At 34.3% G+C, this 23,578-nt stretch overlaps 2 protein-coding genes across 2 annotated transcripts; both read left to right on the top strand.

Annotated features, from left to right (window-relative positions):
- Positions 1–3,629: 3,629 nt before the first annotated feature.
- Positions 3,630–12,136, top strand: LOC117342033. The gene is made up of 8 exons (XM_033903997.1): positions 3,630–3,869; positions 5,523–5,702; positions 6,463–6,723; positions 7,492–7,699; positions 8,185–8,321; positions 9,580–9,753; positions 10,494–10,643; positions 10,958–12,136. Exons 2-8 carry the CDS (start codon positions 5,564–5,566, stop codon positions 11,629–11,631), a joined length of 1,743 nt encoding a protein of 580 aa, XP_033759888.1. The 5' UTR covers positions 3,630–3,869; positions 5,523–5,563; the 3' UTR covers positions 11,632–12,136.
- Positions 12,137–16,427: 4,291 nt separating this feature from the next.
- LOC117342034 lies at positions 16,428–23,160 on the top strand. The gene is made up of 4 exons (XM_033903998.1): positions 16,428–16,789; positions 18,506–20,716; positions 21,516–21,665; positions 21,980–23,160. The coding sequence occupies exon 2, from the start codon at positions 18,549–18,551 to the stop codon at positions 20,208–20,210; it is 1,662 nt and encodes a 553-aa protein (XP_033759889.1). The 5' UTR covers positions 16,428–16,789; positions 18,506–18,548; the 3' UTR covers positions 20,211–20,716; positions 21,516–21,665; positions 21,980–23,160.
- Positions 23,161–23,578: the final 418 nt, after the last annotated feature.

Here is a 23,578-nt window from a genome sequence, read left to right as displayed (position 1 = left end):
CTTGACCGACTTTTACGTGGCCGTGATCAAATTGTCAACATCCGAGAAAAAGAAGTTCTATCAACAATACTGAAAGCCAACGCTGAAATGAGTTTTCCAACTTCACATATAATTTGATTTGTACCTCGACATATTTAATCATTTCACAGAACACACTGTACTTTTAAATGTCAAGTCAAATTTTTTTTTATAAGATACTACGTCACTGCATGACGTCACGACTGTCATTGGAATTCCATTCATAGTTCAAGGATATTGAGAGTGATGTCGATCTCGATCGCCATGACGCGGCGATGTTTCGTGGCTGGTAATTTTAAATTCACTGTGATTTTGGCAACTTCGTGTGTGAACCAGCGAACAGTGACTCTATACGAGTATTCGATCTTTTCTGTGACATAGGATTATATGTGTTTAACCGGTTGTCTTGATGGAATGACGAAGGTAGGTCAGTCGATAGGCTAACGATGATCATATTGAAAGGTTAGGATGGCAGTTAGTTTTCATGGTTACTCTACACAAATATAGACTCTGAGTTACAATTGAAATAAATATTTTTATATGAACATCGAGGGGTGTCATTTTTACCGAGTGTTCGTTCATTTAAGAGCCAATTCCCAACTTCCAAATACACAGGTTACTGAGTAGGCCTAACAGTTACTGACAGTACAGTAGAGTAAACAAATTCCAGGGCCCCCTGCTGACGCAAACGGAATCATTTCATAGGTTGTGACGTTTGACATTTTCTTTTTCATATTTTTTTTATGTATGGCTTTTATTTTACTTCCTGTCATTGCCAGGTGATTGTGTGTGTTTACATGTTTTTAATGACAAATGACAATTCTGTCGGGTAGGCAAGTCTGTATTGTACTGTACTGTTACAACAGGCCTGTAGGCGTAGTCTAACTGTTTGTTACAGTAACGGAGTTATATGTTCGCTCAGATGAAATGTCTAATCGTTTAACCGTGTAGCCCTATTGATTTACTGCTGATATGATATATATTTATCTAAGAATGTATGTATTTTTATAGTTAAGTCCAACGTTTCAAAACCGACACCGACGATAAGGACTGTCGGATGTGAACACAAGCAGACGACGTTGTGAGAGTTGTCCCCCTTGAACGCAGATTAATCCGCGCGCGTGAAATGCTATGTAAGATAGATTTAGATTTATCTTACATAGCTATCTTACATGGGCAAACTCTATCCAACATGGCGAGATATGAGAGAAATAGTAGTTAATATTTAAAATTCAGAAGACAATGTGGATTGTTAGGTACTGTTACTGTTTTTGTCCAGTATACTCATTTCAATACAGGGAGAAGTATGTATCTTTCCGAAAGTAATAGAAATTAATTTGAAATGAAACAATATATGTCTATTAGTATCTTAATCAACGATATCATGACATAGACGAGTATTTATATTTCATAGCAGGGATCCAAAATAGTAAACTGCTGGTTAATTTCATTTGTTTACTTACTCATTAGTTTTAAGAAACCATATTTTATTCAAATGAAATTATAACTTCCTGATTAAGTTAATACAAACATTATATAAGCATTGAGATGTTGGTTTATATTATAGAAATTAAATGTAATAAACTGCGACTATTGAAAATAATATTTGGGGTTCACTTACATTCCTATATTTTTAAGCGCATTTGGAGTTACAAATGTATAGAGAATATCTAACAGTGTCTTCAGTAAAACCAAATATATTTCACGAATGTGGCTATATTTTTATATTTTTCGCGAGCGTAGCATGAGTGAAAAATAGTAAACTATTAGCCACGTGAGTGATATATATGGTATGACTGAAGATACTTTCAGACATTCTGTTTATTACATTTCATAGAAAAATATACCGAGGCGCCTCAATCCCTCCCAGGATTTATTGCGGTCCATACCTAATTTGTGGAAATTCCTAATAGATTTAACTAGACCAATTAAGAAACATTAATGTGGTCCTAATTACTTGAAGACTGGTAACCTTGTATTAGCTGAACTGCATATAATATTGGTGTACACTATATATTTGGTAGAAAATCAGCCTAGCGCAGCATTGATATAACAATCAAAACAGAAAGTATTAGTGAAAAGTATACTCTCTTTGTATTCACCCAAAACTAAAAAAAAAAAAACTAAAAAAAAAATGTTTTAAAAATCTATGAATCAGTGAGATTCAGTTCTTTATTCCCCGAGGCGTTATATTTAGACGGCTTAAGTATATACTGGACACAGGTATTCTCAACAATTTCGTTTGTCCAATCAATCGCTCAATTTGACCACAGAAATGGTATTTTGATTAATTTAAAAACTACAGAACAATAAGACATTTTAAGCTGTGGAATATCCCTTGAAATCTCTGAAATATAAAACTATATAATATTCCTGATTCAGGCTGTCCCCCCGTTACGACCGTCCTGAAACGATGTGTTTTTCCAGGACGTTACAAATTTTGTGTTGCTATCTTTTCTATTTCAAAATCATTAAACTTGTCTAAAGATAATAAACTCTTGTTTTCGTGTTGATAAACTTTTAAATCTTCAGACATATACATGTTTAACATTATATTTTTTTATATTTAGCTGTTCCCAGCAAGTTCGTCCTAGAATAAGGTGTTTTTGGATGTTTCAAAGGTTTTGTCATCTTTTCTAAAAAAAAAATCGTTTATACTTGTCTTTGGATGATGTTCATTCATTTCTGTTGATACATTCAGAAACCTTAGAAAAATAAAACATAAGTATCCTGATTCTACCCGTCCGCGACAAGGACCGTCCTCGAAAAGGGTGCGTTTTTTAGGATGTTTGAAGCTTTTTCGGCATAGCCGTATAATTTTCTTTTGTTCCCGGATATGACGCGACAGGTGGCGTTACTGGTCATGATGGAGTATGTGATTGGTCAATGTAGCGGTAAATGCAAAATGAAGACATGCAGTTAAAGACGAAACAAAATTAAGATTGAAAGCAAGCTGAATAAGTGGATGTATCTATTCAAATGGCACATTAATAAAATCATATTCCTGATTCAAATGCAGTCTTATTATCACCAAAAATGATTCAAACTGATATAATTTTGTTATCCGTGCTGAAACTGCGCATTTATTAATGAGTTCGTTAATTTATTTCACCAGCAGTTTTACATTATAACCACCAGCATTAAAACTATGCCGTTTATCTTTTTTAAAGATATTTCTTGTTGTTATCTTCACAATCATTTCATTTCCGTCCGTGTTGGTTCACTTAAAAACCCCAATAAACAGGAATCGTTACATTTATGTAAACATAAAGAAGTCAATGTGTCAATCAAATTTATATATACATGTATATGACCACTGTCCGCATCAGGACTGGACCAATGATTTTATTATGGTGGTTATTAGATTTTTTTGCGATATATTAATTAAATTATTTTATAATTATTCAATGATGAATTTAATTATAATAATAATATTATTAATAATACGCTTTGATGATTTATAGCTTTTTGAAGCAATACTATTATCTTCTATTCTTTTATTTTGAAGCCAAATTATGACATATCTAATGTTCCTATAAATAACGTAATATTAACTGATTCTAGCTAAAGTGCAAGAAAATTTATTCCCGTTTCTGCAATAGTTTACCCTAGTAAGAAATGATATTGCATTCATATCTAGCATACATGTAGTATAGACGAGTTATCTATCTTTTGGTCTCCATCAGTCCCGTATAAGTGAGGGACGTCTCGGCTGTATTATGTCACTCAGATTGGAGAATACAACGCCACTCTTGGTACAAGGGAGATAACCTCATCTGGATTCAATTACCAGGAAGTAAACAACCTATAACAGAAAATGGCGATTACCAACTACAATGAAAACAAAACAGGTAAGAATATATCGACATGTAGTGACGTACAGTTATTATATTGATGACACAACGTTTATAAACGTATAATTATGGTACATGTACATTGTATATGATTGTCAGCTGAAATCCAATTAGCGAACTTAAAAGCTTACGTCACATACACCACTCCTCAATCTGATCTAGGTAGGTATATTATAACCAATCTCATTTTATAAGGAATCACACTATACCAATTCAAAATTTGGGCGTATGTGGTCTAGAAATGTGTGACATGAATGGCCCTCTCAACATACACTCATTAAAGTCCTGCCTACTGTTGAATGTATTATGACTTTGAGACGTTTTTATACTTTTATTTGCTTTTTCTTATAAGGTTTACATTCACAATCCTCAGTGTTAATGTAATCTTTTGTGAAATGCTTTCCTTACAGCCTTCCACTGAATATCATTTTTGTCAATACCGTATAAATCTCGTGAATTCTGTTTGACATTGACATCTTGACATAGACTCTTTATCATGTGAAATGTGTATCAAATATTGGTGAGGTATTTCAGGATAAAAATCAATGATTTAATTTTTTTTTCAATTTAATTTTACTTTTTTTTTTAATTTTATTTATTTATTTTTTTGTATATATATATTTCACTTATCTACATTTTTATCAATTTTCGATGTATACGGCTAAAATTCCAATATTTTGATGTATTAATTTCCCTTTATCTTTTAAATTAGCTTTCATTTCAAGCCAAGTTGTCAAAAAAAATTGTAATCAATTCTCTAGTGAATGCGACCACATATACGTAGGTCTGCCATGATTAATGTCGCACTACTCCGAAGTATACACAGTTTATAGCACAGGAGCTTGGCAAGATTTCCCAAATAATGGTCCATATAATACTATAATACATATATATATATATATATGGACATATGTATGGACCATCATTTGAAAAATCGTGCCAAGTCCCTGTGTTTTATAAAAGTAAATTAGAATGATATATTAACAAACCACAAGCTAGTCCGCCTACACAGTTCATTACTGTAACAAATATATCGAAAATTAATGATGGTGTAGATTCATTGATAAGAATCACCACCCAGATAGTGGGTATCAAGACCACTATATGGATAGCTATTTCTACAAACTGCCTAAATTATGTAATTGATTGTTGAAAATCGATTTACTCTCTTACTACTCACAAAATTTGATAAATCCAACCTCAAGTAGCTGTGGTCGACTCTGGTTTTCCAGTTAATAACATCACTCCTATCAAAGTACACATGAGCAAGGAACAATTACCGTTAGTATTACTATCGTGATATATACAGGTATAGATGATTTCCGATAAAAATTTAACTGCTTTCCTAATAATCATACCTTGCTTAAATGTACACATGAGGAAGGAACATTTACCGTTAGTATTACTATGGTGATATATACAGGTATAGATGATTTCCGATAAAAATTTAACTGCTTTCCTAATAATCATACCTTGCTAAAATGTTAATATATATGCATACCTATAACACATGGTTGCTTTTGATGGCCAGAGTACATACCGTCTAGCTGTCTGTCTGGATCAGATTCAAAATCAAATGGACACAACGCAGTACTAATGCTATGCAGTGTGGTACAAGAAGTTTATATTGCTATCAATTTTTCTCGTCAGGTGTAATAATTATTGCGGCACTACTTTGATCACTGTCTGTGATGAAACCCCAGGAAATCCTCGTGTTGTTGAGGGGGATAACACTATGTTGTACTATACCCCTTACTCAACCATTGTGTGCCCGGGAAGACAGTTGTGTAACCATTCCAGAGAGGGATTATTGTAAAACAAGTACGGCCGGTAAGTGGTTTAACAGTGATTATTATTAGTAGCTTGTTTGGTTTTTTTTTTGACAAAATAGACTTTCAATAGTGTAATATGTATTCTGTTTTATGTATCATATGACTAATCACGTGTTTAATAAGTATTTAACTCTATAAACAAAGGCAAAATGTCTTAAGGTGAATTTGACCTGACAAAATATCGACCCGAAATCGACATGAAAATTCAGTTCAATTTCTTGACCTGAAATGACTAATCTACTCCTTTCATTTGACCTTAAGACATTTTGTGATATGTTTTCTCTATAAATCATTTGAAAAGAGAATAAAATGAATTTGAACTTGAATTTGCACGTGTATTAGAAAATTTTACAATGACGAAACCTGAGATGTGCAGAGAAAATGCAGGCCTGTTTACATTGGTATTCAACTACTTGAAGCCCCATATCCGCTTCACCTGTGAAATCGTACATACGTTGTTTGTTAGATACATTAAAATGATGACTAACCACAGTCTCACCTATGTTATCTTTGACTATTCTTACGGGTATGGATTTCAGTTCAGCACTGAATCGATAGTTTTGTTACACAACAAAGATCTATATCTCTCCTTTTGTATTTTGTCCATATAATTTGGAATACACATATCCTCCTTCTTTTAGCCAGCACTCCTTATTGGTTCCTTTCAGATACAAATGATATACAGTGTAGTGTAAAAACTCCGTTATTTTATTATTTGACTTATCATGTGCCCCATTATTTTGTTTTACTGGTTTCAGATGGTCAGTTCAAGCCTGTTTGTCCATTGATGGAGGTACAGTTAGGTAGCCCAAAGTTTGAGACGATATACATTCCCTGCTGTGACAATAGATATAACGGTACCACTCGGAAATGGTATTTCTCACGGGATACAAAGACATGGAAACTACTCCCGTATACCAACGAGACGATATCATTTGATCAAATAGGTAGACACAAAATGGGCTTGTATAGGTGTATCACTAGTAATGGTAACCAGACTGTTCATCTAACAGCAATTGGTAAGTATTGTATTGATGGAGATTATATATTGCAATGTTTATTAATGTTATACATGTATAACACATTGTCGATGATGTAACAGCTTTTGTCATTGGCTAAAATCTGTTATTGTAGAAGAACAGGTCATAGGTTCGGAAATGGGTGTTCAATAACAATGTATCCAGTGCTGTCTACAAAAGCGTTCGCTTATCACAAAAAGGAAGAAACATTCTGCATGAGATTCTTTATTTCGAAAATATATTTTTCTTTGTCGGACGAGAGAACATGGAATAATATGTCCAACTATATCAATTGAGAAATTTAACGAACAGCTGTAGCCGGCCTTTAGATACAATAACAACATTGAATAATTTTCATTTTCTTTTATTTCGACATAGTTTTATTGTAGGAGATATTAACAAATAGAATATTCATGTTTTAGCTCCATTCTAAATCATTTAGTTCTAATTCATGTTTATTGCATGTGAACATTTTCAGGTCGAAATAGTCGATTCATATCAAGAAATTGACCTGAATTTGACCTGCAATTTACCTAAAATTGGCACGGAAACTTCACACTTCATTTCACATTCATTTTCAGATTTTATCAGGTCAAACTGACATTAAATTGATCTGAAATTTACCTGAAAATTTCTTCCTTTAAAATTGATCTTTTTTTCAGATGATTTGCAGGTCAATTTCAGTTGAATATTTTTCAGATAATTTACTTCATGACCCTATGCTTTCACAGTAATGTATATTTGTCTATTGTATTTGACATCCTTCAGATTGTAGAAAAAGTTTTGACAAGCCGGAAGTCAAGTTGTCTAGTGATACCTCTTATGTAAAGGCTGATCAACAGAATGTCACGTTTTCTTATCATGTCAACTTTGGATGTGACGCTGCAGAAAGAAATATCAACATTATATATCATAAAGATGGGCACAACATAGGGACAACTCGTGTTCCGCCTGTAGTAATACAGGGCTGTGCAAGGTAAATTACTCCACATTATATATATAATATAAACAATATTTTTCTTTGTTCCTATAACATGCAAACGCATGCAACAATATGTTTTGTCGGAAATAAATGAATAACAGTTGAACTGGAATTGAATTTTATTTTTTGATATTTTTTGTGATGATTTGAATATGTGTTATCGTTGTAAATACTGCTTTCTCATAGTATTATGTAATGACTTTATTTATAATGCAACAATTTCGAAATAAGTTATATCAACCAATATTGATAACTCTTCTTAGCTCTTGTGGAATCGCGTGGGGTCTTACTGTGGGAGGAAACCAGAGTTCCCGGAGAAAACCCATCGCGAAGTGTGTCATCACAGTGCCATCCTACCACCTAATCAAATTATGTTCTGAATAGTCCGTGTACTTGTGGCTATAAAATAACGTCCATCTGAAAAAATAAATAAAGCACGTGCAAGGGAGATAACTCTGGCGTTCTTATTACATTCACAGCGATAGATCTGTGCCGAGGATCTGCAGAGGATTTGTATCTCTCGTGGCAAAACCGGGTGTAGTGGTATCCATCACAGCAACAGCATGCTACAAAGGAACGGCAGAGAAAGTGTCGAGGAACTTCACAGTCCTGAGTGGTAATTATAATTTGTATTTTTAATACTTAACGTCAGTGGACAATACATTTACGTATTTCAATGGTGAACTTGTATGTTGCTCGCAGTAACAGAAAGTTATAAAGACTCCCTCATGTATGTAGATCAGAAATAAGCATACATAAGGGCTTGCTCGATTTCAAGAACAAAGAATTCTGACATAATAATGAAACTATATTTCAAATTCAAAGTAAATTAGAGCAAGATATTAACAAAAATAAAAATTTGCATGAAAACTCCCGAAAACTTAAAAGGAGGAAACGGCAAGGAATTCCGGAAAATTAAGCGTCTTCTCATCGACGAAAACCGCCATACAAATTTAGGTCAAATACGGGTTAAGTCAAATTTCAAGTGAAAGTTATAAAGGTTGAGGATGATGAAACAGGCAATAAGCATATCAACCAGCATCAACAACGTCGTATTGAATGAGGAAATAGAATATTTCTAAATGAAATCATTATGCAGACCATTAAACTTCTACATGATCTTACTAAAATGCATTTCTTGAAATCGTATTGGTTTCTCCTGTCACGAAACTTAACAATAAGGAAATTTTAATAGCCACATTGATCACACAGCTCAGCTGTTGCTTACATTGTCAGTAGAGATCGGTATAGGCAGCTGATGTCAAATAGTCTGTATCGTATTTTAATTCAGTTTCTACAGAGTATATCTGATCGGCATGGTCAATGGAATGTTTGCTATTTAAGTACAATATGCCGTCAATGTAATTATGTATTGGTAAAAGGGAAGGATTTTGTAATGCCTTTCTTACATATTCCGATGAGGTCTTCAATCGTATGAAAACACGAACAAGACAGCTAACTGAGGTCACAGTGTGTTCCAATTAGTATTCCTCTAGTCTGTTGGAAGATCTGACCACCACCTCCAGGACGTTGTTTATATACAATTCAATGAGGATGATTTTATCTTCGTTGTATTTTTATAAGTCGTAATCATATAATTTACGATATTTACGGTCCAAACTTGACGGTGTTCTTTAACGTTCATCGTATCTGATCACATTTGGTTTGTGTTTCTAGAAATTATCTGAAAATTATGTATATGTGGTGTGTAGTTTTCATCCTAAAAGAATCATTTAGGACGGAAAGATTATGTTATATAATGTATGCTTGTGTTCATTAGGTATTTATTTCAACGTTATTGTATGCATTTTCTAACATTTGGTGTATACGATGTCGCTGGTGTGTCTAAATGTCTGTTCTGTTCTGTCACACAGAGGTGCAGTACAGATCATCAGACCAGGACAGCACTGTGACGTACCTTCTAAAGACTGTATTGTTACCCCTTTCGGTCGTGACTATTTTGGGTTTTCTGTTAGTCACTGCATTAATCAGGAGCAAGCTGCATGTCACAGTGTTGTCAGAGATGACCTTCGTAATGTCGATAACAGGTAAGTTTTCATATTTGGATGCATTCTTCATTAATCGAGAGTATTGCAATTCAGAAAAATAAATAAATAATAAAATGGGGTTAAGATAACACATCAAACAAAAAACAAGCAATCATTAAAACTACCTTTGTTGACATTCATCTTTCTCATAATTCCAACTAAAGGCAGTTCCTTGCTGAGATAGCGCAAATATTTAAATTTGAAATTAGCAATAGATACATGCCATATATTTACCAAAATATACTTCAAATTCCTATACATCACACGGGTATTTTATTTTTGTTAACACGTCAATTACTCCAGGGGCCAAAGATTGGAAATTCAGATAAGGGGACAAAATGGGCAAGCGGAACAAACACATTACAGTGTTAATGGTTTCGTAGCTTTAAGTTTTATCAAACACTCAATATCTTAATTTGAGTTGTGCAAAATGAATATCTGACCTTATTTTACTTTGCATTTTGAAATTGTAATTATGTCAAACCTTCGAATTTAGTGAATGTATTTACACATGATTTCAATGTTTATTTTATTCAGGATGTTTCTGACCTTGAAGTTTTGTAAAAAGATATATTCATATTTCTGATGTATTTTTATTTCTTCATAAATAATCTTTGGATTTATTCATATTGAATTTAACATCTAGATTTGAAAACCAACAGCAACTCATTGTACAATTTAAAGATTACTGCATTATAAAACGATGAATTTAACATTCGTGGAAAATTTGGTATCATTAGGCAATAGCAAGTCCATTGGAAGTGACAAGCAAGTGTACATCTGCCACTGTGATGAAGATGTCTCCCCAGCTAAGAAATTGTACGACATACTGATGACCTACGCACAACCGTCACTTAAAGTTGTCTGTTCTGCTGATTTAACGGGTGGAGGTAAAATGCTTTATCAATCAGTTGAAACTCTGTGAAGACAAGGTGTCCTCAAAGTCAGATATGAAGGAAAAGGCTTCCTCGTGACAAGAAAAAAACTTGTTGATATCAAGACCAATAGGAAATGAAATTTCACCTTCATAATATTCATAAATATATGTATAATGTTGCATGAATGCTTCATCCGACAACACTGCCGTTTCTTAAACATAAGTCAAAGGTAAATACCATGTAGATGGCATTAACTTTTCGTAATTGGCATAACCACTTCAAACGGGTCATGGTGACTTACGGCATGTTCTTTGCTTCTTTTTCAGGTGCTTCTACTGCAGAAATCAATACCATAAAGAACAGTGATGTTGTGTTTTTTATTCCGAACTATTCAGTAGAAGAAAAAGTTCACGAAAATATATTTAACAGCATGGTGCAGCACAAAAATTATTTCAGGATAACCATTCTGGACACAAATACACATCAAAATACATCGTGTTCGTTTACAGAAAGTAAACTTTTTAAACGATTAAAACATATTGATATGAGGCGGGATAACTTTTTTTCTGAATTGCAGAAAAGATTGCCTCCGTGTATTCGACGGAGGGACAGTATCGATAGTGTCACGGGGACAAATTCTTACACAAACAGGCCTTCCTTTAACCACGATGGCTACCTGCCTGGGTACCACATACCCGGTAAACTCACATATAGTTTTCCCTATAGACACTTGCAAACTTGTAGCAGTAATATAAGCATCATTATACCACAGGACATGACTGGTGAAATCTGTAGTAACCTGTCGCCGAACACAACAGAAACAGGAAGTGACGTATCTCCTGTGACAAACTTTCAGCGATCCAAAGCGGCATTCAAACATATTCTGAAACTGACTGTACCTATAGGAGGAAATTACTGTCCAAAGGAAGTTACGTCGCCATGTAGTGCTGAATCCCCAGATACGGCATCTACGTACCTGAGTCCTGAAATTGGAATGTGATCAACATTAACTTCATCGACTTATAATATTGACTTCTATTATTGAAAACACTGACGATTCCATCCATATTTGGGGTATTTGATATGATCATATATTTCATGATTCAAGTATCAACAAGGCAGTGAACATTTGAAGAAATGAAACTGCAGTATCAAACCTAGCAGTCCATGTGGTATTTGCTCAAGTGATATTGTAATTTTATAAACAGAAATACATTAATATTATTGTTTTGGAATGTATACACTCTTCTGACTAACCATAGTTCAATATTTACACATCCGACAAAAAGAGTAATCATTATTGATTTAATACAGGAATAGGCTACTCTACAATATACTATATAGACATACCAATGATAAATATTGTTTCTGGCCTATTTATCAAGGCAGATACTAATGCGACAGCTATTGGATGTAGAGTGATACAATTTTGTCTTTGATAGTTATCATATAAGGCACACGATTAATTTTGTCCAAATCTATTAGATAAAATGTGTACTTAATGAGAGTGCGTTTGTTTTTTTCAAATTGATACGAGACGGGAAAACATCATAATTTGTTTTGTTTGACCTAAACATTATTATTATTACAAGCTAACCGATAATAAGTATTTATATATTAAAGTATTTAAAATGCTGCCGTTATCCATCCATGTAAAGAATATATAAAAGAAGTATTGTGTGACCATGCCAGTAGCATTGGGTTCTAATACTTTTTTCATGTAGGGAAAGTATGGTCTTTCATTGATATCTGCAGTATTTTTCTATCTATAGTTACATTATCTTTAACATTTGTCTTTCAAATCTTAAGCTACATGTCGTATTCCAAGCAACTGGTTTTCATTTGACAGAAATAGTGACATTGACCTTTGACATCCGAGTATGAAAGAGTACTTAAGGAATTGTGCAGCAACCAAATAAGAGGCCATATGGGCCTGTATGAATCACCTTCTTCTCTGGACCTTTTTTTGATACTGAGAAAAAAAGGGTTTAAACATTTAAACATTTTTGATGGCTGTGACCTTGAATTTTGTATCACTTCATCAGCATACTACAGGCCCAATACAAGGTATCTTGGCCTCAAGGTTATTCAGTTGAAGATTTTCAAGTTTTTTTGCACGCCTGGCGCCAGTGGTCTTTAATGAAGGTAAAGGTCCTTCCTTTTAAAAAAACAAACCTGGTAGCATTCAAGATTTGGGACCATCACTACAGAATGCATGTGCTATTAAATTGTTGAATTGTCCTTTTGTGTCCCACCCCTCCTCCTTGGGAGCCAGCATAGTGCCTCAAGATTCTTAAACAACAATCAGACCAGCCAAATAATGCCCAAGACCAAGTTTGAAAAGATCATAAAGTTAGCCATACAGAAGAAAAACAATTAAACCGGAATGTTATCTTGGACTACTGTGCTGAATATGTGCTGATCTGACAGATCCACCAATTCAAAATGTTCAACAACATTATAGGAAGTGTTAACCAAACTAAAGATTTTATTGAAATTATTGTTAAAAAGGAAGAAGCAGCACATTTCTATATATATATGTTACAGAGGCATGCAAAATATTGATGTATATGTATTGCAAAACAAATGCAAATTTTGAAAATCAACCAATTCTCAAAATCCACTAAATATGACAATTTTTTAACCAAAAGGAAACTGGAAACAGAAAGAAATAAGAAGAAACTTTTGAAGATATTTACTAGAAGGAAGTGTAAAGACTCATGTGAGAGACTAGAAGTTATAACCACAGAGATATTAACAAAAGAAAGGAAACAAATTTTAAGTATACAAATAACCAAGTGTAAACCATGTTATATAGGAGTTATATATCTGATTTATATGAATATGCCCTCTGCCCCAACAATAGAAAGCAAAACAACCATAACAATAAAATGTTAAAATCTTACCTACATGGAAACTAAAATGGATTTTCCAGATTTCTTGAACTGGATGAATTGGGAGAAATGAAGTCAATGTGACTCAATACAATAACCTATTCCATTTTTCACCCACTTTCAAATGTCATCAGATGTATATAATGAGGTGTAGAACAATTGGAAACAAATATGAATGTCAATCTGCTAGAATAAGATGTATAGGAAAGAAAACAAAGGGGCACAACTCTTCAAGTTAGTGAAAATCCAACCCTTAATTTAGCATATGATCATCTGTCATTTGAGAATGTGTTCCTAAACTCAAGTCAACAACTGTATGAGAGCTTGTCAGTGTCTAACTTCCGGTGGTGGGGCAAGAGGAAACTCTGAATACTCATTAATTAGTCTCATATCAAAGGTCTTTGACCTGTTAGAAGGTGAGGTTGCCAGATCTATTGATTAATAAAATCTTACATTCTGTGTATTGAAATCCGACCAAAAGTAATGCAGTATATGTCAACAAGTATTTTTGGATTGATGCACCAAATATGTTAATATTAATAAAAAATATTTTCTTATTACTGCAAACACATACATGTATATTCTACAATTATTTCAATTACAGATTTGGAAAATGAAGGAAATATTTCTATATTCGAGTGGATTCAAGAAATATATAACACAGTATTCTAATTAAGTAATGTAATAACTGTGAAAATGTCACTGTCAACAAACAATATGGTGTGGAGCGCAATGGATTTTGAATGCTAAATTCTTACTGTAGTCAAGTTGTCAAGAATCATATTCTACATGACTTAAAAAGTTGTTGCAAGGATTTATAAAACAAAACCCCTCAAAAAATAAAAATATACACAGATGAACTTAATTTTAAAAGATAGACAATCGAAGCAGGCAATTGTGTAAAATGAACTTTATATCTTCATAACGTGTTTACACAGGCCATCAGAACTGACCGAGAAAAACCCAATTCCATTCTTTTTAAATTTGTTGTTGACATTTCTCTGATCTTCAATAACCAATTTTTTTTTTAATTTCACATTTTCATGACTTCGGCTAATATGTCAAATACAGTAAAACTTTCTCTACTAACCTGACTGACTCAAAAATAATCTTGCATGCTTTTTTTCCCAAAAAATTCAGTGTTTTAGGTAATGCAGATATTTGATAAGAATGTGTAGTCCATTCCCGTTTAAACATCAATCGTGGTCAGTAATACAAGGTACGGGTATGTGTAAAGCAATTACACTTAATATTTGGGGAAATATTCACTGTTTTTATATGATCAAATGAAAGAGATTAAATTGATAAATATCTTCTTAAGCTAAATGACAACCAAGGGAAAGACAGGTTGCCAGTGCTGGAACAATCTTAAAAAATTTAAAAGTTTTCCACATTACCGGTAATATACAAGTGTATACCAAAGGAGACAAACACGAACATACCGCAGACTCATCAAACATGTATTAGTGCACCAGCGACCAGGTAGCTCAGTGGTAAAGTGTATGTGTAGAGTTTGCAGGGTCTCGTGTTCGAACCCCTGTCTGGCTACTATCTTTCTTCTGTTACATATTTAGCGAGCTTGCAAATCCTTTGGGAGGATGCTAAAGCAACGGGATATCCGAACCTGTTGTCTTTTGGGGTGAAGATTTGATAAAAGGAGGGAGGAATGTTGCGGAACTGGACTGGGTTGATCAGCGGCGACCAGGTAGCTCAGTGGGTCCTGGGTTCGAACCCTGGTCTCGCTACTTAGTTTTCTCTTTCTTCTGTTATAACCTGTGACACACTTGATACATGTACATGTATGTCTGTTTACCCTGTAACTCATATCCAGTAAACCTGTGACAGGTTATGAGTCATAGAGTACAAAGACAGGTTACAATGAATTGTATGAGCTCGAGTCATAGGGCTCCCCCCTTCGAATTCTGACCACCCGGGATGTCATTTTTGCCAAATTCTAATCAAGCCCCCCAAAACGTCTCAAAATGTGCTATACACTAGGAGGGGGGAGGGGGGGGGGGTGGGGGGGTCCAAATACATGTAGACTGTAACTAATTATCAAGTCCCTGTGTGTAAACAGAAGTATTTAGTCAATGGAGACACAACGTCCCATATACACGTCTCTGCAAGTAGGTAGAAAATTTTAGTAATACAGACGAATCTGCCGTAGATACAGACATAGTCATTTATTATGAAGTGTTTACTAAGGGATACGATAGTAACGTGACCCTGTGGTCGGCTGATTATGAGGGTAGTCATATCAGACCCGCAGACCAGTCAATTTTAAACAAAGATGCACTGTACATGAGAAGTACAAATATTCTTAATAGAACAATCCCGCTGATAAGCAATTAGATCGACTATGGTTGAGAAGATGAATTATTTATACGACCATATCTGTAAGCTGTAAAACGAAAGTAGGTCTAGCCCAACTACAGTAGTAGGTGACGCAAATGCTATTTTCGCAATAACTGTTCGTTTTACTTTATACGATAGCAATGAACAAAATCAGTGTTACCTTCCGTTGTATTTTAGTACATTGGTGTCTCAAAAAATGCGAAAATAATCCGGTATAACGTTCAATGATCTTCTGTTTTTATTATCGTCATGCATGTTTTCCGGGTCAAGTTCTAATAGCATGTGGGCTTCCGGTTACGTCATCAAATTCATTTCCCGCGAATTTATTGGGAAATCTAAATTACCACATAAAATGAGCTGAAGTGAAAGAAATAAAAAATGTCTAAATAAAAATATTGTGATCAGTATTTAGTGCAACATCAAAGTTTCATCGTAAATAATTGCTACGATTCGCTAACCTAAAGCATAAGTAATTAAAACCAAATTATTTTAAAATTCACATTTCGTTTCTATTATAATCTTAAATTTTTTGATCACAAGATATTTAGATGCATGCAATCCATAGGACAGGCGAGACTGGCTATATGGAGTGGTATAGTGGGTATACATATATAACTGGCAACACCGTTTACAAACTGTATGTGTCATACACTGTTACACCTGGTTTAACATTCAGCATTATCGACATTTTTATCTGCCAATTATTAACATAACGTGAAGGCCCTTTGTGTTCTATAGACTGTGACACGTCTGTATCGAGAAAGGAGGGAATATCCGTGTTTAATCCTTACATTTCTACTTCTGTGAAATATCTAACATTATTTTAATCATGATGGTGTATGGCATCCAAATAATCGAGGGGATGAACACATACCATTATAATCGGGATTGGAACATCGCTACAAAAAAGTAAGTATATGTTGTCAAGCTTTAAGACTATGTTAGCTACGGTACAATATTAAGATATCTGTCAGGTTTATTTTGAATGTAAAGCAGGCATGGTATAGACATAATAACCGGGGAGCTATGTCGGTAGTTTACAAACGTGACAGAAGCTGGATTTCGTGTTTCTGGTAACTATGGACGTAGGTATAAACTAGTTGTCTAAAATTTGATTTATCTGGTAACTACATTGTATTGATATAGGTATAAACTAGTTGTCTAAAATTTGGTTTTAATAGCATTGTCAATGGTAAACTATGTGTATTGTGCAAGTAATAATAAATTATACAGTACACAAATACATGACGAGTCGCTCAGTCAGGGTTACAGTAGTAACACATACGCCAAGACGATCAATACACTACATACACGACGAACAATTCAAGCTTAACAATAGCCGGTTTAGTCAACCGAACCGGAAGCGTGATTATGTTTTCTATTTAAAGGAGTGGGAATTTCCTGTTTACACAAAACGTGGTTGAGTTAACCAATAAGGTCAGTGATGTAACAAAACTAGTTATTAAGAGACTGAAATTTTAGTATTAAGGCGTTTATGCTTTACTGATTCTTGCTTCTAAAAAATTTGTTAAATGTATTGTTTTCAAAAATCTGATTTCAATGCATGCATTACATAATTTTCATCAAAATGTGTTTGATATTTCCGTGCATCTATATAGTTTGCCCAGTCACAAAAACTAATTTCAAATGTAATAATTTATATTCCTGTAATCAAATTCCGAAAAATATCTCTCTGATATCGTCATTATACACCATATCACAAGAGTTTCAGGGACATTGATATATATAAAATTGATATATATTAGTTTAAGTAGGGCGAGCAGTATGAAAACAACCAAAACTACCAAGAGACGCCCAGCTTGACATTCTACAAGAACTTGCATTTGGGTTTGCGCTAACACGATTATCAAAATCAATTATTAGACTTTACAAGGGTAAGATCAACATTCGATACAAAATAATGACCTGTGATTGGTATATAAACGTCTTTTAACAATATTAAAATTTCCGGGTATCGTTGAATACATTTTTATGATTAATACAATAAAATTTAGCATTTCAAAACAGAGATTGTACGACACTGCAGCTTCTTTTTTACAATAATAATGAATGGCGTTAATACTCTTCAGATAGCATATGGATTAAGGTCATCATATGCATCTCCCTTTAATTTGGCTGATGTTAGCTACGTAGAATATAAAGTGGAATTAAAAGACGACAACAACAACAAACGGGGGGGAAAAAAACCAAAAAACAAAAACCGAAAACATGTTTTGCTTGTTTGAAATGTATGTGTCTAACAGATATTGAAGACAGATACTTTTCAAATTATTAGGTATTACAATCTTACGCAAATCAAGACCAACTGAACCACAAATACATAAATAATTAATTTAAGTATTCTATAATAACAGTCGATTTCTTGTTGCCAATTTTGCAGATGTAAACGCTTTAAATGTTTGATAAGTGATTGTACACGTATGATAGCAAACAGTGCACTATATAATGATCCAAGCAATTTACAAAACACTGTACTATACATTGTACCAAATACTGTATCAAACACTACCAAATATTGTACCAAACACTATATCAAACACTACCAAATATTGTACCAATCACTGTTTAAAACGTTTAAAACATTGTTATACTATATTTTTACAGAGAAAACCTGGACTAGTGACCAGCATACAGTACCAGTGCTGTTATGGGGTCATATATTTCGTCTTTACCTGTAAACAGGGAAAGTTTTTCTCCTGAGGATAGCACCGCCTTAGTTCTTCCAGCTGACGTTCGGGGGCCTAAGGTATTCGTCGTTTATCATGACCATGACTTGGAGTTTGTCAAAAAGGAGTTGAGGCCCCTCTTAACAGACGACGGCATAGAATGTTTCACACTGGAAGACAACTTTGTAGAACAGAGAATATTCCATAACTTTGAATATCTTTTAGATCATACTGATAAAATTCTGTTCATGCTGTCTATTCCATTTAGAAATCACTCCATCCTCTCATACTTTCCATCATTAGCTTTACGTCGGGTATCGAAAAGCAACGTTGTTTGTTTGCGTTTAAATAGTTCTGTTTTCCTTGAAGATGACCTGGCCTGTCTTGCATCTACAAAGATAGTAGATTCCGAACATGATGGATGGCAGGTACACTTGATACGGCATTTACGTTACAAGCAGCCATCCTTCAGTCATTTGCTTGGGGCTACGAATGTAACACAAAGCCTACATCAGCATGGCTTGGATCTTCCTTTTATGTTGTTCAACGTTTATGGTGTCGTTGTGGAGATTATTAGCGAGGTCCTTCGTATAGATATGGACGAATTTCTAAAGCACAGTCAGAAACATAGTTCTTTGGGTATTACTAAAGTGTGCGGCGAATGTTCCATGTTATGTACATCCAATACAACGGTTAGTCTAATTTACGACAAAGATACAATCAAAACCAATATGGACCTTACTGAATTTGATAGTGCTTTCGCTTCTCTTTGTGGAAATATAATGGACGTTTCTTCTCTCCGGCGGGCAGGAGTAGTGTTTATTCTCGGGTGCACGTTAAACGGTCGCCTTAATGATCAGGATTACATCAGACAGTTATGGATTAAAACAATGTACCAGATCTCTACCGAGAAGTCACCGAACCATGCCATCAAATTCCCTGATTATGCCGACGAAAAAACGCGTTATGATTCATTTCCAGTATTCCATGAAAACGATCTGGTTCCAAAGACAGAATCACTTGCCAAAGCAGGATTTTTCTTCAGTGGGGCACCTCTGTTTACTACTTGTTTCGCATGTGGAAGATTCGTGATCAGCTGGCGACAGGATGACAACCCCTTGGTCACGCATGCTGCACTCAATCAGCTGTGTCCTTTTGTCAGGCAGAATCAGACAGACGATTTTATCAAGAATGCGAAAACGTCATTTCAAAAGGGCAAACATCTTGTTAATGAGACGTATAGGACCTTTGAAGCTAGAGTAAAATCATTTGAATCATTTTCCCTTGATAAAATGCCAAAAGGCAGCGCACATTCGTTTGATCGACAGAAGCTAATCAATGAAATAGCAGAGGCTGGATTTAGCTATACGGGGTGTGGTGATGCCTTTACGTGTTATTCGTGTGGTTTAGGACTGACCTCTATAAAGCATGGTCAAAATGTGATGGCAACGCATGCGTGGCTCTCACCATCTTGTGCACACGTGACGTCTGTCAAAGGCATGGACTATATCGATAGTATTCTGCAAACTGCAGCCCATGCATCTCAGAGAACGGTAGTGTCGTTTATGATAAAAAAGCTGGATAATCGTTCAATCAAACATAAAAATGTGTTTCTATTTCCTCCTTCACAATCCAAGTCGTAGTTATTCTCATAATTGTAAAACAAGGATACTTCATTCTCATTATTATTCATATCGGTTTGGTTTCAACAAATGCGTGGTACTTAATAATTCTTTCATTTGTAAAATTTATTGAGCATCTCATTTTGTTTACTGCAAACGTGGAAATTTACGCAAGAGGGGAATTTACGCTTATTAAGCGGAGTCTCCTTTTGTTCGCGAAAATTTCCTCCGCGCGTATAATTTACAAGTTCAAGTTCGATTGTTTAGTGTTACTACAAACGAAGGTGGATCGATCGCGAAAATTACCCCCATGCGTATAGTTTACATTTTGAAATCGTGAAATTAACCCACCGCGAAAATAACCACGTTTACAGTAATTCAACTTCTTTGGAGGTCTAACTGAAGAAAGAAAATCTTTAATTGAATTTGGTTTAGTAATTTAGCTAGAAATCTTCGTGGCTCTGACAACGTGAGTGACCTTTCAGGGTGCTTCAAAAAGGCTTACCAAAGAAAGATCAATTACTCTGGTAAATATATATGCATAATCTTGGCGACAAACTTCATAAATGTGTTGCAAACAATATTGGAGTATATAATCTAGAGTATTGCAATTCAGAAAAATAAATAAATAATAAAATGGGGTTAAGATAACGCATCAAACAAAAACAAGCAATCATTAAAACTACCTTTGTTGACATTCATCTTTCTCATAATTCCAACTCTAGGCAGTTCCTTGCTAAGATAGCGCAAATATTTAAATTTGAAATTAGCAATAGATACATGCCATATATTTACCAAAATATACTTCAAATTCCTGTACATCACACGGGTATTTTATTTTTGTTAACACGTCAATTACTCCAGGGGCCAAAGACTGGAAATTCAGATAAGGGGACAAAATGGGCAAGCGGAACAAACACATTACAGTGTTAATGGTTTCGTAGCTTTAAGTTTTATAAAACACTCAATATCTTAATTTGAGTTGTGCAAAATGAATATCTGGCCTTATTTTACTTTGCATTTTGAAATTGTAATTATGTCAAACCTTCGAATTTAGTGAATGTATTGTTATGGTATTTTTTTTCATTTAGTTACACATGATTTCAATGCTTATTTTATTCAGGATGTTTCTGACCTTGAAGTTTTGTAAAAAGATATATTCATATTTCTGATATATTTTTATTTCTTCATAAATAATCTTTGGATTTATTCATATTGAATTTAACATCTAGATTTGAAAACCAACAGCAACTCATTGTACAATTTAAAGATTACTGCATTATAAAGCGATGAATTTAACATTCGTGGAAAATTTGGTATCATTAGGCAATAGCAAGTCCATTGGAAGTGACAAGCAAGTGTACATCTGCCACTGTGATGAAGATGTCTCCCCAGCTAAGAAATTGTACGACATACTGATGACCTACGCACAACCGTCACTTAAAGTTGTCTGTTCTGCTGATTTAACGGGTGGAGGTAAAATGCTTTATCAATCAGTTGAAACTCTGTGAAGACAAGGTGTCCTCAAAGTCAGATATGAAGGAAAAGGCTTCCTCGTGACAAGAAAGAAACTTGTTGATATAAAGACCAATAGGAAATGAAATTTCACCTTCATAATATTCATAAATATATGTTTAATGTTGCATGAATGCTTCATCCGACAACACTGCCGTTTCTTAAACATAAGTCAAAGGTAAATACCATGTAGATGGCATTAACTTTTCGTAATTGGCATAACCACTTCAAACGGGTCATGGTGACTTACGGCATATTCTTTGCTTCTTTTTCAGGTGCTTCTACAGCAGAAATCAATACCATAAAGAAAAGTGATGTTGTGTTTTTTATTCCGAACTATTCAACAGAAGAAAAAGTTCACGAAAATATATTTAACAGCATGGTGCAGCACAAAAAATATTTCAGGATAACCATTCTGGACACAACTTCACATCAAAATACATCGTGTTCGTTTACAGAAAGTAAACTTTTTAAACGATTAAAACATATTGATATGAGGGGGGATAACTTTTATTCTGAATTGCAGAAAAGATTGCCTCCGTGTATTCGACGGAGGGACAGTATCGATAGTGTCACGGGGACAAATTCTTACACAAACAGGCCTTCCTTTAACCACGATGGCTACCTGCCTGGGTACCACATACCCGGTAAACTCACATATAGTTTTCCTTATCGACACTTGCAAACTATTAGCAGTAATCTAAGCATCATTATACCACAGGACATGACTGGTGAAATCTTTAGTAACCTGTCGCCGAACACAACAGAAACAGGAAGAGACGTACCTCCTGTGACAAACTTTCAACGATCCAAAGCGGCATTCAAACATATTCTGAAACTGACTGTACCTATAGGAGGAAATCACTGTCCAAAGGAAGTGACGTCGTCGTGTAGTGCTGAATCCCCAGATACGGCATCTACGTACCTGAGTCCTGAAATCGGAATGTCATCAACATTAACTTCATCGACTTATAATATTGACTTCAATTATTGAAAACACTGACGATTCCATCCATATTTGGGGTATTTGATATGATCATATATTTCATGATTCAAGTATCAACAAGGCAGTGAACATTTCTGAAGAAATGGAACTGCAGTAGCAAACCTAGCAGTCCATGTGGTATTTGCTCACGTGATATTGTAATTTTATAAACAGAAATACATTAATAACATTGTTTTAGAATGTATACACTCTTCTGACTAACCATAGTTAAATATTTACACCTCCGACAAAAAGAGTAATCATTATTGATTGAATACAAGAATAGGCTACTCTACAATATACTATATAGACATACCAATGATAAATATTGTTTCTGTCCTATTTATCAAGGCAGATACTAATGCGACAGCTATTGGATGTAGAGTGATACAATTGTGTCGTTGATAGTTATCATATAAGGCACACGATTAATTTTGTCCAAATCTATTAGATAAAATGTGTACTTAATGAGAGTGCGTTTGTTTTTTTTTCAAATTGATATGAGACGGGAAAACATCATAATCTGTTTTGTTTGACCTAAACATTATTATTATTATTATCATCCTTATAAACAAACTTCAATGTTACATCTATATGAAACATGCAATGGTTTGACTTCCTTTTATCATTTAATACTAAATACAACAGAAATATAATAAATTAAGTGTTGAAAACATGCGTTCCTTATTTTACCGCGCCTTCTGTAGTACCCAGAGGATTTCCTTACAAATAGGAAGTGTTTCAAAAATGAAATTATCTCAGCATAATTTTTTTTAATAGCCACTGTATATATTCCAAACAAAATATTTTTCACGGCCATTCTTCTTTTTGAAAATATAGTCACAATAAAATGTACTTCTTTAAAAAGATATAAGATTGACATAGATCT

This window comes from Pecten maximus, chromosome 14, assembly GCF_902652985.1.
Source record: "Pecten maximus chromosome 14, xPecMax1.1, whole genome shotgun sequence".
Taxonomy (NCBI): Eukaryota; Metazoa; Mollusca; class Bivalvia; order Pectinida; family Pectinidae; genus Pecten; species Pecten maximus.
This window is presented reverse-complemented; position numbering and strand designations above follow the sequence as displayed.

Bases quoted from the DNA above. Each gene is read 5' to 3' on its own strand.
- LOC117342034 (XM_033903998.1), top strand. From the start codon at position 18,549: ATGGGGTCATATATTTCGTCTTTACCTGTAAACAGGGAAAGTTTTTCT.
- LOC117342033 (XM_033903997.1), top strand. From the start codon at position 5,564: ATGAAACCCCAGGAAATCCTCGTGTTGTTGAGGGGGATAACACTATGT. The intron at 5,703-6,462 runs GTAAGTGGTTTA...TACTGGTTTCAG, and splicing joins TTGTAAAACAAGTACGGCCG to ATGGTCAGTTCAAGCCTGTT. The intron at 7,700-8,184 runs GTAAATTACTCC...TTACATTCACAG, and splicing joins GTAATACAGGGCTGTGCAAG to CGATAGATCTGTGCCGAGGA.